This window comes from Schistocerca nitens, chromosome 2 (assembly GCF_023898315.1).
Source record: "Schistocerca nitens isolate TAMUIC-IGC-003100 chromosome 2, iqSchNite1.1, whole genome shotgun sequence".
NCBI lineage: Eukaryota > Metazoa > Arthropoda > Insecta > Orthoptera > Acrididae > Schistocerca > Schistocerca nitens.
In genome coordinates, this window is record NC_064615.1 from 701,797,749 (window position 1) to 701,814,056 (window position 16,308).

Sequence of the window (16,308 nt, forward strand, 5' to 3'; positions counted from 1 at the left end):
CTTCTTGTGGGAACACTCCAAGCACAGTGGTCACGCGGCGTTGGATATGCGCAAGGTGACTGTTGTTCAGCACCCTCTTTATTCTCCAAATTTGGCCTTGAATCAGCCCTGAAACACGTACGCTTCGCAAACATTGCGCATGACCATGGTGATTCCACAAGAAGCGTTTGCTGACTGTTTCCAACAGCTCTACAACCGATTTCAGAAGTGTGTCGTAGCTGATGGTGATTACTTTGTAGGCCAGTAAAGGAATTTCGTTTATAACTTTTGTTTCCTTTATTTTATGAGACCATTCACCTAACTTTTCGGAAGCACTTCGTTGATAAAAAACAGCAGCTGAGTTGTGTAAGACGAGGAGCTACCGCATTTTCAAGAAGCTGTTTTCTCTTAAATTACGTAAAAAAAGTAACCTAGAAGGTGTTCCCGCAATTTTCATTGTGATTAGTTTTAGAACTAGTCATAGTTTTTTGCTAGTATACTTTACAGAAGTAGCATGTAGTTGCTGTTTGCGGCTGTTGGTGTACAACTTGACTCGTTCCTCATCCCTTAGGCTCACCTACATAAAGAGATTTGCAGAATACAATGTGTAAACGAAATGTATGAACGAATTAATGACTGTGTGATTAATTTCTGTTATTTAGTATAGTTGCTAGAAAACATAATCGACATAACATCACTGTATGACAAGCTCGCCCATATTTTATGTAAGTGGCCAGCCAATGACAATTTCCTGTGGGAGTCTCGTTGCAACTTTTCCCTTTCCTTACGTTTTACTTTCTTCTTTCTTTGCGTGTGTGCTTCAATTTTATTAGGTCTGTCTACATTCGTTCCTTTTAATGTGAGAGCCCATAAGCCCCAACACACACACACACACACACACACACACACACACACACAAACAGTACTGCACAATTTTTAATGCAATGTTAGAGAAACGTCTCTATTGTACTTGGAATGTGAGCCAGGTATTAATCTCCTGATAACGCTATTTCCGAAGGGAGGATGTCTGGTTGTTGATTCGGAGATATAGCAGGGAAACAAAAATTACAATGGATGTTTAGTTCCTAGAGGCGTACTCAAATGACGTAATTAGGTAAGGCGAGTACTCGTGAGAAACCGGAGATCTTTGTTCGATTCCGGGCATGACACAAGTTTTTATTCATCAGAACGAATTAAAGTTGTCAAACCACTGAACCTGCCTCACCAAGAAGTGCTGTACTGCAGCCAAAGCACAGCATAAATCTGTTTGAAGAAAAAAAGGTAGTTGTTTTTATTTCGGAGATGAACGTGGTTATAAGTATACATTGTGGATAAGTCCCATGTAGAGTTGCGAGGGGTCCCATGTTGTGAGGGATTTCCCGGATTTAAGACTCACAAAAATTATCCCGTGTAGACATTGTAAAGGACGCCTAAATCCTATACGTCGCAGCAGGCTCATATAACAAGGCCGCTGGCGTTGTGTAGTACCGTGTCAGCAATGCAAGCTGCTGGCAGCCAGCCCAGCAAAATTCAGTAGCTAGCTGGCCATCGATCCAGTGTATCAAGCAGCGCAGATGCGTCAATAAACGAACTTGTTACATTTACAGCTGCCTTGCTCTGGAGTCTTATAGGCTCCCACCAAGTCTCCGCCTCCCGCTTACACCATCATTCGCTAGTGCTGTTGCTGCTAGTCTCTGACCAATGGTGCGGAAAGACACATGATGTAAAAGGGAGTCCAGTGCTTGTTCTCGGACGGCAGGCACGGACGTGAAGATTTTACAGTGTGCTAGGAGCACAATAAGGTGATCCTCCATTGTGGTGGTCAGATGTGATCGATCAGAACCTTGACAATGAGTGTACCTGCCCTCAAGTTCTCATGCGTCCAACATCTGGTCACTGTCACATCCGAATGCCCCACAGATCTATATTGCAGGATTTGACCAAGCGATCAAATGAGGCGCAGAGTATTGGCCCATTCAGTATGTATAACAGGATTTTTTCCGTTTTTATCTCATCAGATATAAAGTTACTGGGATGGATTGCAGTACGACACACTCCACATACAAATTCACTGCATTTGTCCATGAGTATGGGTAAATAAAAGATTTGAACGACCTGTCTCTTCACACTTCCTTTCTGTTCAGACCGAGGACCACCAATCAGAACAAAAGGTTGAAATTTCTCATTTAACCTAGGCTGTACAGTGTTGCCGCGTTTGAAGGACAGGGCTGGTCCGTAGAGCTCTTCTATTAATCCTTCGTCTCCTCTTCTGTTATGGCTGTTTGTCCATAAAATGGCATTTCTGAGTAATGAAGTTGAGCCCTTTACATTCCATTCCTTCATGCTAATAAATTTAATTCTTTACGTTCTATTCATTCACGCTAATCTATAGACAAAGAAGAAAGGCAATATGGACATAAAACAGAGCTTAGGCATCTGTACATAACCAGACTACCATTTACTTTCGACAGTAATATCTAACCGAGTATTACTTTTCCGTTGCACTCCTACGTGCACATCAGTATGAATTTTATAAACCGTTTCGCCGAGAGCTTTAAACATCGCATTTGGTATACTAAGTTCTTTTACGGCACTGTTTTTGATTTGCAGGGAAGTTGACATCTGGGCAGTGGGCTGCCTGTTTGCCGAGATGATGACGGGCGATCCGCTGTTCCCTGGAGATTCTGACATCGACCAGCTGTTCCAGATCGTAAAAATGCTTGGTATGTATCACTGCACTCTTACAGCTGCAGACTTTCTCATCTAGTCTGAAGGGAAGAAGCTCGTTGAAACAAACGCTGTTGTGGAATTTTGCACCGTATATGTACGATGTTTCTTGTAACATTAGAAACAAACTTTGATATGTTACAGATCCGCATCTACAAGTAATGAATAGAAAAAGAAATCCATAAGTTTTCTATTACTTCCCGCGACTTATTTATAGTTGTAGTTTTACAGTTAATGAAGTCTATATAGAAATGCAGGCTGTCCCACATAAAACTGATACGCCTCACGTCCGAGATTAAAGTAACAATGAACTAATTAAAAAAGAACAGATAGTAGTAACGTTAAAAAGCATTTGGTTACCTGTTTATAGGAGATTCTGGAATTGATGGCTATGGGCATCCAGGTATCGCTGACTTCGTGTGATGACGTTACAACAACGCACTGTAATTCTGTAGCCGTGATGTTGAAATCTCTAGTAATTTTCCATTTAAGATCGTCTCTTGTACGGGTATTGTCAGCATGCACTTGGCTTTCCAGTGTGCCACACAAATAAAAAACACGGGATGTTAAATCCTGGGACCTCGGGGGCCAGAGGCCTCTACTGACGAGTCTGTCTTCAGGGAACACGTTAGTGACGTGGATCATTCTTTCTTTGGATGTGTAAGCGGTTGCTCCTCTTGTTGGAATACTGCATACAGCTTCTCTGCATCTGTTAGTTGTGCATAGAAAGAGTCAAGGATCTCTATAGATGTCCGGCTCTGTTTAAGGTGTAATTGAAAAACATGGGGCGAATAATGCGCATGCCGGACAACGCACACTAATACCTATATTCTCTGAGTGGAGAGATCCTTCTTGCAGAATTTTGGGTTATCCTGCGACCATTATATGCAGTTCTAGGCGTTTACATAACCTGACAAATGAAACCAAGTTTCATCCGGCATGAAGTAAAGCAAGGGATCCAAGTAACCGTTAGCAATTGATGTTAACGGCGAATCACAACAATCGGATCTTTTTTCCTGATTCTCAGATTTCAACTCTTGTACCACACTCACATAGTAGGTTTTTAGTTTCATATCTTGCAGTACATCATAACGCACTGTACGGCATACACCAACTTGCTGCATAACCTCCTTACAGACTTGCGGGGGCTTCTCGTAATGTCCATGCGAGTTCTGACTATAGTTTCAGGGGCCCTGACTGTCGGTCGCCTATTCCTCTGCACATTGTGAACGGGCCCTACAGCCCTCCATTTCTTGTACAGATCTTAAATAGAACTGGTCGTGGGGAGTTTCCTGCCAGTATATTTCGCTTGTAACAATTCTTTATATTCTTTGATGGAGTCTTGGCTTCATATAACACTTCTACATCTACATCTAAATGACTACTCTGCAATTCACATTTAAGTGCTTGGCAGAGGGTTCATCGAACCATAATCATACTATCTTTCTACCATTCCACTCCCGAACAGCGCGCGGAAAAAACAAACACCTAAACCTTTCTGTTCGAGCTCTGATTTCTCTTATTTTATTTTGATGATCATTCCTACCTATGTAGGTTGGGCTCAACAAAATATTTTCGCATTCGGAAGAGAAAGTTGGTGACTGAAATTTCGTAAATAGATCTCGCCGCGACGAAAAACGTATCATATCTGCCACACTCTCTCCCCTATTACGTGATAATACAAAACGAGCTGCCCTTTTTTGCACCCTTTCGATGTCCTCCGTCAATCCCACCTGGTAAGGATCCCACACCGCGCAGCAATATTCTAGCAGAGGACGAACGAGTGTAGGGTAAGCTGTCTCTTTAGTGGACTTGTTGCATCTTCTAAGTGTCCTGCCAATGAAACGCAACCTTTGGCTCGCCTTCCCCACAATATTATCTATGTGGTCTTTTATCAGTTCGCTGTACTAGTGCAAACTGCCTCATTTCTGTAACAACTCAACAATACGAGCTTCTCACAACAACTCACGCACGAAAACACAGCTGTAATCAGCAATCCGATAAAATTCAGCGTAACCAAATTTCGAGACAGTGTTGTCACTTCACAAGCAGTTCGACCGGCACATGAGGCGTAATGGTTTTATATGGGACACGCTGTATAATGCTGCTGGTGACTCGCACTTAAACGCCAGACACGTCAAAAGAGTACAGATTCTAAGTACATGTAGAATGAAACCATCTTTACTTCTTCTGATTATTCACTTTCTGTGTTTTAAATTTTTAATTCAGATTTTTAAAAAAATGTTTCCTGCATCGTATTTTACGAGAACGTTACAATCAATAATCCATCCACCTTAAATGGCATTAATAGACTGCTAAACTGAGCTTCGAATACATAATCCCGTATTTGACTTCGAAAGTCGGTAAGCAGATTATTACAACTAGTTCGTACATAGATCTCACCTTAATACCGATATGATATTGTATGAAGTATATAAATAGTTTTAACGCGTTTGCGACATCCACAATAGCAGTCAAGGAATCACATCCCCTTCTAGATTGTGACTTGTGTAACATTTTCCAGCTTCGAACAAGGGAAAATCCAGGATGGAATAATGACAATATTATTAAAACGATAGTTGCTACTCACTACATAGTGGAGATGCTGAGTCGCAGATAGGCATAACAAAAAGACTGTCAATCAAAGATTCTGGCCAAACAGACCTTCATCAGAATAGACACACACACACACACACACACACACACACGCACACACACACACACACACACACACACACACAACCGGAATCCTCGCTGCCAAGGCCTGGCCCGTGGTCATGTGTTTGTGAGCTCCGTCCCCGCGCGCGCGCGGTTGTGTGTGTGTGTGTGTGTGTGTGAGAGAGAGAGAGAGAGAGAGAGAGAGAGAGAGAGAGAGAGAGAGAGAGAGAGTCGTCTATTCTGATGAACAGCTTTAATTGGCAGTCTTTTTCAGAAATGGTTCAAATGGCTCTAAGCACTATTGGACTTAGCATCTGAGATCATCAGTCCCTTAGACTTAGAACTACTTAAATCTGACTAACCTAAGGACAACACACACATCCATGCCCGAGGTAGGATTCGTACGTGCGGCCGTTGCAGCAACGGGGTTCCGGACTGAAGCGCTTAGAACAGCTCGGTCACAGCGGCCAGCGACAGTCTTTTTGTCCTGCCTATCTGCGACTCAGCATCTCCACTATATGGCGAGCCGCAACAATCCTTTTCATAATAATTTTCAATTTTGTTTACCTTTAACGCGCCACAGTCCCGCCATAGTGACAAATGCAGACGCATTTATGTTCTCAGAAAACTGGAGAACACACAAGCCTCAAAACCCCTCCTGTGTCAGCCGGCCGCGGTAGTCTCGCGGTTCTAGGCTCGCAGTCCGGAACCGTGCGACTGCTACGGTCGCAGGTTCGAATCCTTTCTCGGGCACAGATATGTGTGATGCCCTTATGTTAGTTAGGTTTAAGTAGTTCTAAGTTCTAGGGGACTGATGACCACAGCAGTTAAGTCCCATAGTGCTCAGAGCCATTTGAACCTCCTGTGTCACGGCGTATTTTTCTGTGTCGTCGCTGTTATGAGCACTGTTAATTACGGCTGTGAGAGCCAAATTGCATTTGTGGAAACCGCGAGCAACTGTGTAAGTTTTATTATTTTTGAATGAATTAAATTTTCTGACTGCCATCCATAAGAGTTTCAGCTTATCGTATTATCTAAAAAATATCAATTCCTGACTAAGCTGTCCCTGTGGCTGAGAAATGCGCGCGACTGTATTTGTTACAATTCTCTTTTAGATCTCGACAAATTATTGTTTCGCTAAATTTACGTCACACTTTCACTATAAAAATTATAGGCTGTCTTTCGCTTGGACGCTTAAGGAAATTAAGTGCCAAATCCCAGACGAACAAAAGAATATAAGAAACCGTGCTTTACATTAGTATTCGCGTACCCCAGGAAAGAACCATAGTCTCTACATGTCGAAAGCAAAATAGAATATCGTTTTGATTTCCAGCTTACGTTTTGGTGAGTAAGGCTGATGAAGGAGCAAATAAAATGAAACCTGGGATGATCAGTTTCTGCAGCAGCGTTTTTCTACCCGTGGGCGACTCCCAGACTGGTCGCAAAGTCTTGCTGGGGGGGATCACGGTCGCACGAGGAAGCACTCGCGGCAAGGCAGACAACATATGTTTCGTGACGATCATTTGCTATAGCAGAAATGTCACACAGAAGTGACAAGGTTTCCTGAAAGTACATTGTAAAGTCGCTCACGTTAAATTGTGGTACTTCCTCTTGAGCACTTCAAATACGCAAAGAGTTTAACGGTGAGAAGTGATACGATGTGCGTCGAACTCATCCGACACCTGCGGTGCGGAACTAGGTCGGCGAGGGACACTATAAGTCATGTACAGACTGTATTCACTAGTTTATCTCTTCGAGGTTTGAGAGGAGAGGGGGAAGGACTACATTAACTTCCGGGTGGAAACGGCGGTGCGGGGGCAGTGTCTTGTGCAGTACTGAGAACTTAGATTCCGTGCCGATCACCTCCTGTGACAAAAATGTCACACGAAACTGTAGTTCGCGAAAGCGCATTTAAAAGAAGCTGATGTTGAAATGTGATACAAAGTGGCTGCATATTACGGGCAAGACTTCGCACTGCGGTTGCTAGAACGCATTTCAGTGAGCGTGCTTCGAAACAAACAATACATCGCTAGGACTGGCAGCAGTGAGAGAAGGCAATTTCTATCGAGCGAATCTGGGACGCTTGAGCTCACCTCAGACTGTAATGGACACTATGTGTGTTAGCTTTGTTTCTGTTTTCGCAGCTCTCTGGCTTCATTAGGATTCTCAGAAAACCGTCGTTGTTTGTCACTTGGTTCATTTTTCATTTCTTTCGTGTTGTTGATTGTGACTGCCATGAAGTGAATCATTGTTAAGTTAATAGTGCACTCTAAAAGAATTGAAAAATGTATTCTAAAGACTAGTAAAATTATTTATTATAAAACAAACCAAAAATTCTATCAATTAATTAAAAAATAAATGTCTTCTTTTGAAACCGGATGTGCTTAAATGAATCAACCAGCCGAAATATAAAAACATATAAAGAAACAAACGAACACCGTCCGAACAGGCCTTGAAAAACCAACGGTACCGACCGGCTGCTGTGTCATCCTTAGCCCTTTTTATTAGGCGTCTCTGGATGCAGATATGTAGGGCATGTGGTCAGCACACCGCTCTCCCTGCCGTTGTCAGTTTTAGTGACCGGTGTCGCTACCTCTCAATCAAGTAGCGCCTCAATTGGCCTCACAAGGGCTGAGTGCAACGTACTTGCCAACGGCACTCGGCAAACCCGGACGGTAACCATCCAAGTGTTAGCCAAGTCTGACAGCACTTAAGTTCAGTGAAATGGCGTTACCACTGCGGTAAGACCATTGGTAATATAAAAACAGAGACCTAAGAGAAATGAAATTTATTTTTTGTTAAAATTACGTAATTCCTTGGTTAATATTAATTCTGAACTGAACAGAACATATATTGTTTTGTAATAAATACACTGCGTTAACGACGAATAAACGCAAAACCTGAAAACTGTTTTCAGAAATAGATCGGTTACTAGATGAACAAGATCCAATTAATAACTTTGAGAAATTCAAGAAAAAATCTATTTCTCTACAAACTGACTCTGTAGTGAGGCCTCGGTTAACGACCATAATTCGCTTCTGAGTCTTACGAGAGGCATTCGAAAAGTACGTGCAAAAATAAAAACTACTTACGTGTTTGGGGTAAACCTTTTTTATTTTTCGACATAGTCTCCTTTTAGACCCATGCAGTTTGTCCAAGGCTGCTCTAATTTGTTGATCCCTTCCGAATATTGGGAACTGTCCAAGTCTGCAAAATAGCTATTAATTGCTGCAATCTCCTCCTTGTTTGAATAAAATCTTTGTCCTGCCAGCCATTTCTTCAAATTGGGGAACAAATAGTAGTCCAAGGGAGCCAAGTCTGGAGAATAGGGGGGATGTGAAACGACTTGAAATGCTATTTCCATTAATTTTGCGACTACAACTGCTGAGGTGTGTGTTGGTGCATTGTCGTGATGGAAAAGGACTTTTTCTGCGGTCCAATCGCCGGCGCTTTTTTTGCAGCTCGGTTTTCAAACGGTCCAATAACGATGAATAATATGCACCTGTAATAGTTTTACATTTTTCCAGATAGTCGATGAGGATTATCCCTTGCCAATCCCAAAAGACAGTCGCCATAACCTTTCCAGCCGATGGAATGGTCTTCGCCTTTTTTGGTGCAGATTCTCCCTTGGTAACCCATTGTTTAGATTGTTCTTTGGTCTCAGGAGTATAGTAATGTATCCATGTTTCATCCACAGTGACGAAACGACGCGTAAAGTCCTGCGGATTCTTCCTGTACAGCTTGCAACACTTCACACGATTCCGTTTTTGGTCAAGCGTGAGCAATCGCGGAATCCATCCTGCGGATAGCTTTCACATCTCCAAATGTTTATGCAAAATATTATGTACCCGTTCATTCCAGATGCCCACAGCACTAGCAATCTCACGCACCTTAACTCTTCTGTCATCCATCACCATATCATGGATTTTATCAACGATTTCTGGAGTCGTAACCTCCACAGGGCGCCCATATGGCCACTCTGAAAATTTTGAAACCACTTATAAACTGTTCTAATCGAAGGTGCAGAGTCACCATAATGTTTATCAAGTTTCTCTTTAGCATCCTGAGGCGTTTTGCCTTTCATAAAGTAACGTTTAATCACCACACGAAATTCTTTTTCGTTCATGTTTTGACAATCACGCGACTTCCTTGATTCACACGAATGCCAAACACAAAGAAATAGACCAATATGGCTGAAGCTTGTTGTGTGTTCTTTCCATAGAGTAAATATCTCTGGAGTCAGCATTCACATGCGCAGAACAGATTTCGTGTTGTCAACATACATTGCCGGCCTGGTCACGTGTTCTCGGGACGTCGCGTGTTTGTCCGTATAGCTCCCTGTATATTTCGAATGTCACAACATCCCTAGTACAGACGGATTCTTTTCGTACGTGTCGTGGAGTATTTATATATGTTGCGCGGACGTTTTAACAGTATCCATTTAATACCGGGAATAAACCAGCTACGTAACTTTTAAGGACAAGTGATATTGCATTCTGCGTCTTTGCGATAGGTGTCACAGTTCAGATGCACTCGATTTTTGGTAGTTTTCGGTATGATACGGCACTTTATAGTATTACAGAGCCTGACGTACATTTTTGCAGTGATAGTCTTGCAAGACGACTTGACAGTGCGCTAGTACTTTTACAAGTGTCCGAAAAACACCGACTTTGCCACACATTAGCGATTATATCACTGCTAATTCGTCCTTTTTTCTGCTGTTTCTGCGTATTTATTTTCTCGTTTTTGCGCCCTAAAGCACAATTTTTCTTACTGGTGACACTTTGAAGTGTTTATTTAACGCATTTTACGTACTAAATAAATTTATTAAATAAATAGTAGACTGAGTAAGAAGGGGGAAAAAGGCGATCGGTGAATAAATGTACTGTAAAGCAAATACAGTTGGTCATGTAACAGTCAACCCATATAACACCATTAAGGGAAGTGGAAAGTGACACAAATGAAAGAGTTTGGGGACATGTTTACTAATATTTTACGCTTCTTAATCAAATGGCGAAGAAAATAAATTGAAGGCAAAATACACCAAAGAAGATGAATGTGTACTTTTATTAGCTACACTATTGTGTTTCTTATTTGATTTGTGCAGAAAATGTATTTAAGCTGAATGCAGAAATTGGTAGTAGGTGCTGTGGAAAATTAAAAATAGTTCGTATAGCATCTACCTTCAGCCACACACGCCCAAATTTTTCTTTGTCTAAACATTCCTCTTCAAAGTGTTGTGAACATACTTTGGAATATTTTGTGAGGACAAAATTACTCCTTATTTTCTGGAGCCACATCTTTACTCGTTGTTCATCCTTCGGAAAACTAAAATATAAATCACACATAATCATTCTCCATGTCCTAGACACACTTAACATGGTCTCCTACTGTAACTTTATAGTAAACAAAAAGGTTTGGACACACATATTATACGAAGACAATTACAGACTCAGACTCTATTGAATTTATCTGTCTCCCCTCTTTCAAATCTATATACATAATTGACAAGTCACTGATAAATGGATGCAGGATAGTATTTGCTGAAACAACTAACCATTCCCTTTCCTGTTCCACTAGCAAATTTACGAGAGGAAGCGATTGTTTGTAAGCTTTTGTACGAGCCGTAATATCTATTATATGGTCATAAAATCGTAGAAAAATAGGTCTACACAATCAAGTCTTAATTATAATGCGTCTAGAAATTTTTAAACATAGTACCCATGAAAAGTTATTATCCCTCCTTTCACATATTTTCTTTGCATCCGTAGCAACAACAGTAATTCACCATCGGTATTACACTATCGACAAACGGTGGAAACACAACAATAACTCTTGATATTATATACTTCAAACTCTGCGAGAAGCACACACGCACAGCGAAGTCCCGAAAACACGTGACAATCCTGGTTTAATGTTGACATTTTGATAACATGCGCAGAACGCAATGCTCACTCCAGAGATATTTACTCTATGGTTCTTTCCAAAGATGCTACTAACTAAACATGACCTCGATACGCGCTGGCGGTGCCATCTCTCGGACTTTACACGGTCTTTTCACACGCCCCTCGTATGTTCAAAGCGAAACGCTCGTTAGGCGAAACATATTTTTCTGTAGTAATTTGTGTAAAAATAGGATAAAGCGCCATTCCGAAAAAATACTAACATAATTTAAGAAATAGTATTATAATGTATAACACTCTACATTCTTTTTTAAACAAAATTGTCTAAAGACTTGTGTTTTTGTCAACTCTTCAAAATGAATACTAACACTCTATGTATTGATTAATGGGTAGCTTTATCGGATTCTTGTTGGTTAACGACGACAAATCTAGAATGAAATTCATAACAGGTATTTCAAGGCCTTGAATTAACATGAGTCTTCGAAGTTTGGAGAGCTTGCAACATCCTCACAAAGAATTTGCAACGTCGTCGAGGAGGCCAGAGCAGAGGTACCGGAGACACCAATTGCAATTTGGGGAGTGTCGCTAATAGTATAACTGAGTACGTACTGCATTGTCATTTGTCGGAGTTCCTAGTGTACAAGGCGAAAGGTCATGGAACAGCGAGTTACTTATTGCCCAACTGTAGGAGATGAAGAGGTCTGTCTAGGTCAAAAGCAGTTTTTGAAATCGTTACCGAAGACAAAAAAAGGCACTGAACAGACGCGTTATGCGAAACATTGCTCGTTAAGCGATTCAACCTTTTACAAAATTACATTATGCATTGCTGGTTATGCGAATCTCTCTTTATAGACGGTGCCAGTTAATCGCAGTTTGACTGTACTTCGTTCACCGCAATAATAATAACGATGCAAACATTATCTATTTATTCTTCCTCGTTGCCTGCTACCTCATTGTCATTCCTTTCCCGCGAAGCGTAAGTAATACCATGAAGAATAAAGTCAATAACAATAATGGTACGATTCAACGATTATACAAGAATGCATAGCGCTTTATTTGGGAAGCTGCAATTTGGTGATTAGTGATAATATGTCTCATTTGTGTTATTTGAAATCATACTTGACCCCTATCAGGATTTCATTGTTCCGAACAGTTTTCACCGGTAGGGTGACACCAGCGATACCTGTTACGGGTCCACTTAGCCAGATAAAAGTAAGCAAGGGTTGTAGGTCCTACAATGCAGTAACAAAACAACAATTTCAATGAGAAGGCTATGCCTGTTTATTTTAAATTTTAGTCAAATCGTGTTTCTATTTTCTGATTGAAGCCTATTTCTCTTTTTACTTTTTATATTCACCACTGAAGAGAAAGCTAATTCACATAGGTAGGAAGTGGCGAATGGTATAAATAATTCCAAATTTTCCCGTGCCAGCTGTTGATATTCTTCTTTTCTCTTCATGCAGAAGACGTCAGTCTTCTGCGAATTAAATTCCATGTTAAGTATGCCGTCAGCAGCAAAATCTGTAAATATTTCTTTCATGCTCGTACTCAGATTAGCCAGTTGTACTAACATATACAAAAAAGGATTTTGTACCCATTTATGCGCGTTGTCAGCTTCAGAGTTCAGTTCTGGAAAGTAACTTAATAGTTTCACTTCCAAATTATGCAAGCTCTGTATCACGCAAGGAATGTGAGAATTACTTCCACCGATCGGTCATTTGCAGTTTCTTCGGAAATCTTCTCAAAGCAAGGAAAACACGCAGACATTATCTTTTGTAAAGACACTAACCAAAAACAAAGTTTTACGAGGAAACCTTTGAATTTATGCTTGGCCGTTATGTTTTATTCTCTCCTTTGGAGGGTATTGTGTAAAATATTTAGGTAGTCAAAAAGATCTGCGAGAAATGTTAATTTTAACAGCCAAAGAGGGTCACGAAAATAAAAAAAAAATCCAGATTTAGAATCTTGTAACAACATTAACGGTTCAGCTTCTAATTCCAGAACTCGTGTCAATACCTTTCCTTTGGAAAGTCACCTGATCTCTGTGTGGTAAAGATTTTGATGGAGCGAACGCATGTCTTCACAAATGATTCCAAACGGTCGGATTTGCAACGATTTGCCTTTAACAGAATTCACAGCTTTGGTCACCCCTTTGAGCACATCATTTGAATCAGAAGGAAAAACATTGGCTGCCACAGCTTGTCCGTGAAGAAAGTAGTGTGTGTACATGAAACATTTGGCATTATTGATTTTAATTTCGCAGCTGCCTTGCAAGTGCGAGATCCTAGGTTCGAATCCTAATCCAACATTAATTTTCACTCGTCGTCGCTGACATCAATAATTCCTTCCCTTCCCTTTCCTTTATCCCCCTCCCCCCCCCCCCCCCCAACTTGAAATTACATCGTACTTCCTTGGAATATTTAGTTGAGAAGAGACGCATATGCTTTGAAGGTTTCATACTCTCACGTGACAATACTTCATCTCAAGCTAAAAATTGAGGTTCATTACTCATGACATTAAAATCATGCTTCAAGTAACTGTCGTCATAAAGACTATTTTTTTCCAATTAGATTCGCTTCCGCCACTGCCACTTGTACGAGAGGTGGAGGGCTGGGCACATCTATTGAGAAAGTTCTCCACTTTACGCTCGCTCTGAGCCATGTGCAGAAACACAATAATCACTGAAACGCCCGCTAAACCCTCTGGGCAGAACAGGTAATTAGGATTGCGGCAATGGCCAAATAAGGTTGGAGTCAGTTTCACCTTCTAATTGTAAATTAATAACACATTTACAACCAAAGCGGCACGTAGCTGAACCTTTACCAAATGCAACTCTTCCACGGCTGAAGGCCTCCAAACAAGAAATCTTAAAAATCAACAAGATAAAAATGCAGTTAAAATAGCAAATAAAATAATTAAAAAAACATATATCACAGCTAGGTGGAAAGCCATGAGGCAAAGCAGATAGCACAAACATATGCAAGGTGCAATACAAATGTCTGAAGGCCACAACTAAATTTCAAAATTTTAAAATATATTGCCATAATCTTTTCAATGCAGAATGCCGCAATGTTTAAGCTTGAAAGACAATGTTAAGAATGGTGTTGCAAGGCTGAAAATTAAAATATATATGTATATAACCATAAGCCTTAAATTTTAAATAGCTGAAAACAGATAATTGAACACCGGTGGGAAAGACAACGGCACTCAGAAGCCTCCAGAGGGGTCGGTCTGCCATCGTTCACTTAGGTCAGACAGGTGGTGAGCCCAACTACACTTGATCAGTCGGAACCCAACCAGGGGACAGCCACGGACCGACCGACACAACGACTTGCTTGCCATCAATCAGTACATGAGAACTCAAACACAAAAGGTTACGTGCGTGATAGTCCACACTGATTTATTTGCTGTCAAAATTACATGCTGAGTTGGCAGAAGAGCCAACACCGGGTTGCTAGAGGAGGCCGAAATGCACGCGTTTAATTACACGCAGACTGACGTGAGGTCTGGAACAGGTCAGAGAAATGAGAACTTAGAAAAACGGACGCAGTTGCTGTAATACTTAACTTTAATCCATAATTGGAGTACATCGCTCTTGACGGTACATTAATATGCTCAATATAAACTGGTAATGGCGCCTTGCTAGGTCGTAGCAAATGACGTAGCTGAAGGCTATGCTAACTATCGTCTCGGTTTTTTTTTTTTTTTTTTACTTTATTGTTATTTTAATACTTGTACAAAGCAAGTAGGCTGGCAGCGGCACACTACGCCGCTCTTCAGCCACAGCGGTTTACAAAAGTAGAAAAACGGAGAAAGGCAATGAAACAAAGTGACGGGCAAAAGAAAGATGTCACATAGACACAAAAAACACGGAGTCGTTCACACGTGACGATAACAACACTGATAACACATTGGCACGGCGCACACAACACTGACGAATCCGACGGCACAAGTGAACGTAGTAGTGGGACGGCGGACACCAAAAACACTAAACGGCGGCACACACACGAGACACAGAAGGCGATGATCTCCGGCGCGCGAATGTTCACTAAGCGTGTGCGAGTCCGGGGACCTGCCAAGAGAGGAGGAGGAGGAAGTGGAGAGGGAGAGCGAGAGGGGAGAGCAGGGATGCCATGGGCAAAGGAGAGAGGGGGAGGGAGGAAGGGGGTGGGGAAGCCCGGGGGAGAGGGGAGGAGGGAGGGGGGAAAGGAAAGAGAAGGGAGGGGATAGGAGGGAGGGAGGGTGCCTAAAGGATAGGACACAGGAGGAGGGGGGGGGATCAAAGTTGATAGGAGGGGTAGATGGAGGGGAGGAGGACATCATCAGGGAGAGGGAGCTGGCGGAAGCCACCTCGGGAGAGGGTAAGGAGGGTGGAGAGATGGAGACCGGGTGGGACATGGGAGTACAGGCGCGGCAGCGGGCGGGGGTGGGAGAGGATCGGGGAGACGAGCGGGTGAGGAGGATCGAGTTTACGGGAGGTGTAGAGGATTCGTATCCTTTCGAGGAAGAGGAGGAGGTGGGGGAAGGGGATAAGGTCATACAGGATCCGCGTGGGGGAGGGGAGACGGATGCGATAGGCAAGGCGGAGAGCATGGCGTTCAAGGATTTGGAGGGATTTATAAAAGGAAGGGGGGGCGGAGATCCAGGCTGGATGGGCGTAACAGAGGATAGGGCGGATGAGGGACTTATAGGTGTGGAGGATGGTGGAGGGGTCCAGACCCCACGTACGGCCAGAAAGGAGCTTAAGGAGACGGAGTCGGGAACGTGCCTTGGCTTGGATTGTCCGGAGATGGGGAGTCCAGGAGAGACGACGGTCGAGGGTGACGCCAAGGTACTTAAGGGTGGGGGTGAGAGCGATGGGGCGGCCATAAACGGTGAGATAGAAATCAAGGAGGCGGAAGGAAGGGGTGGTTTTGCCTACAATGATCGCCTGGGTTTTGGAAGGATTGACCTTGAGCAACCACTGGCTGCACCAAGCGGTGAACCGGTCAAGATGGGATTGGAGAAGGTGTTGGGAGCGTTGCAGGGTGGGGGCAAGGGC

General features: G+C 42.4%; 1 protein-coding gene across 1 annotated transcript in view; it reads left to right on the plus strand.

Moving 5' to 3' along the window:
• LOC126236862 (uncharacterized) overlaps window positions 1–16,308 on the plus strand; it is a 396,531-nt gene that overhangs the window by 274,310 nt on the left and 105,913 nt on the right. Inside the window, exon 5 of the mRNA XM_049946483.1 lies at window positions 2,590–2,702. Within this exon, the coding sequence (XP_049802440.1) occupies window positions 2,590–2,702 (113 nt within the window). The remainder of the gene's footprint in view (window positions 1–2,589; window positions 2,703–16,308) is intronic.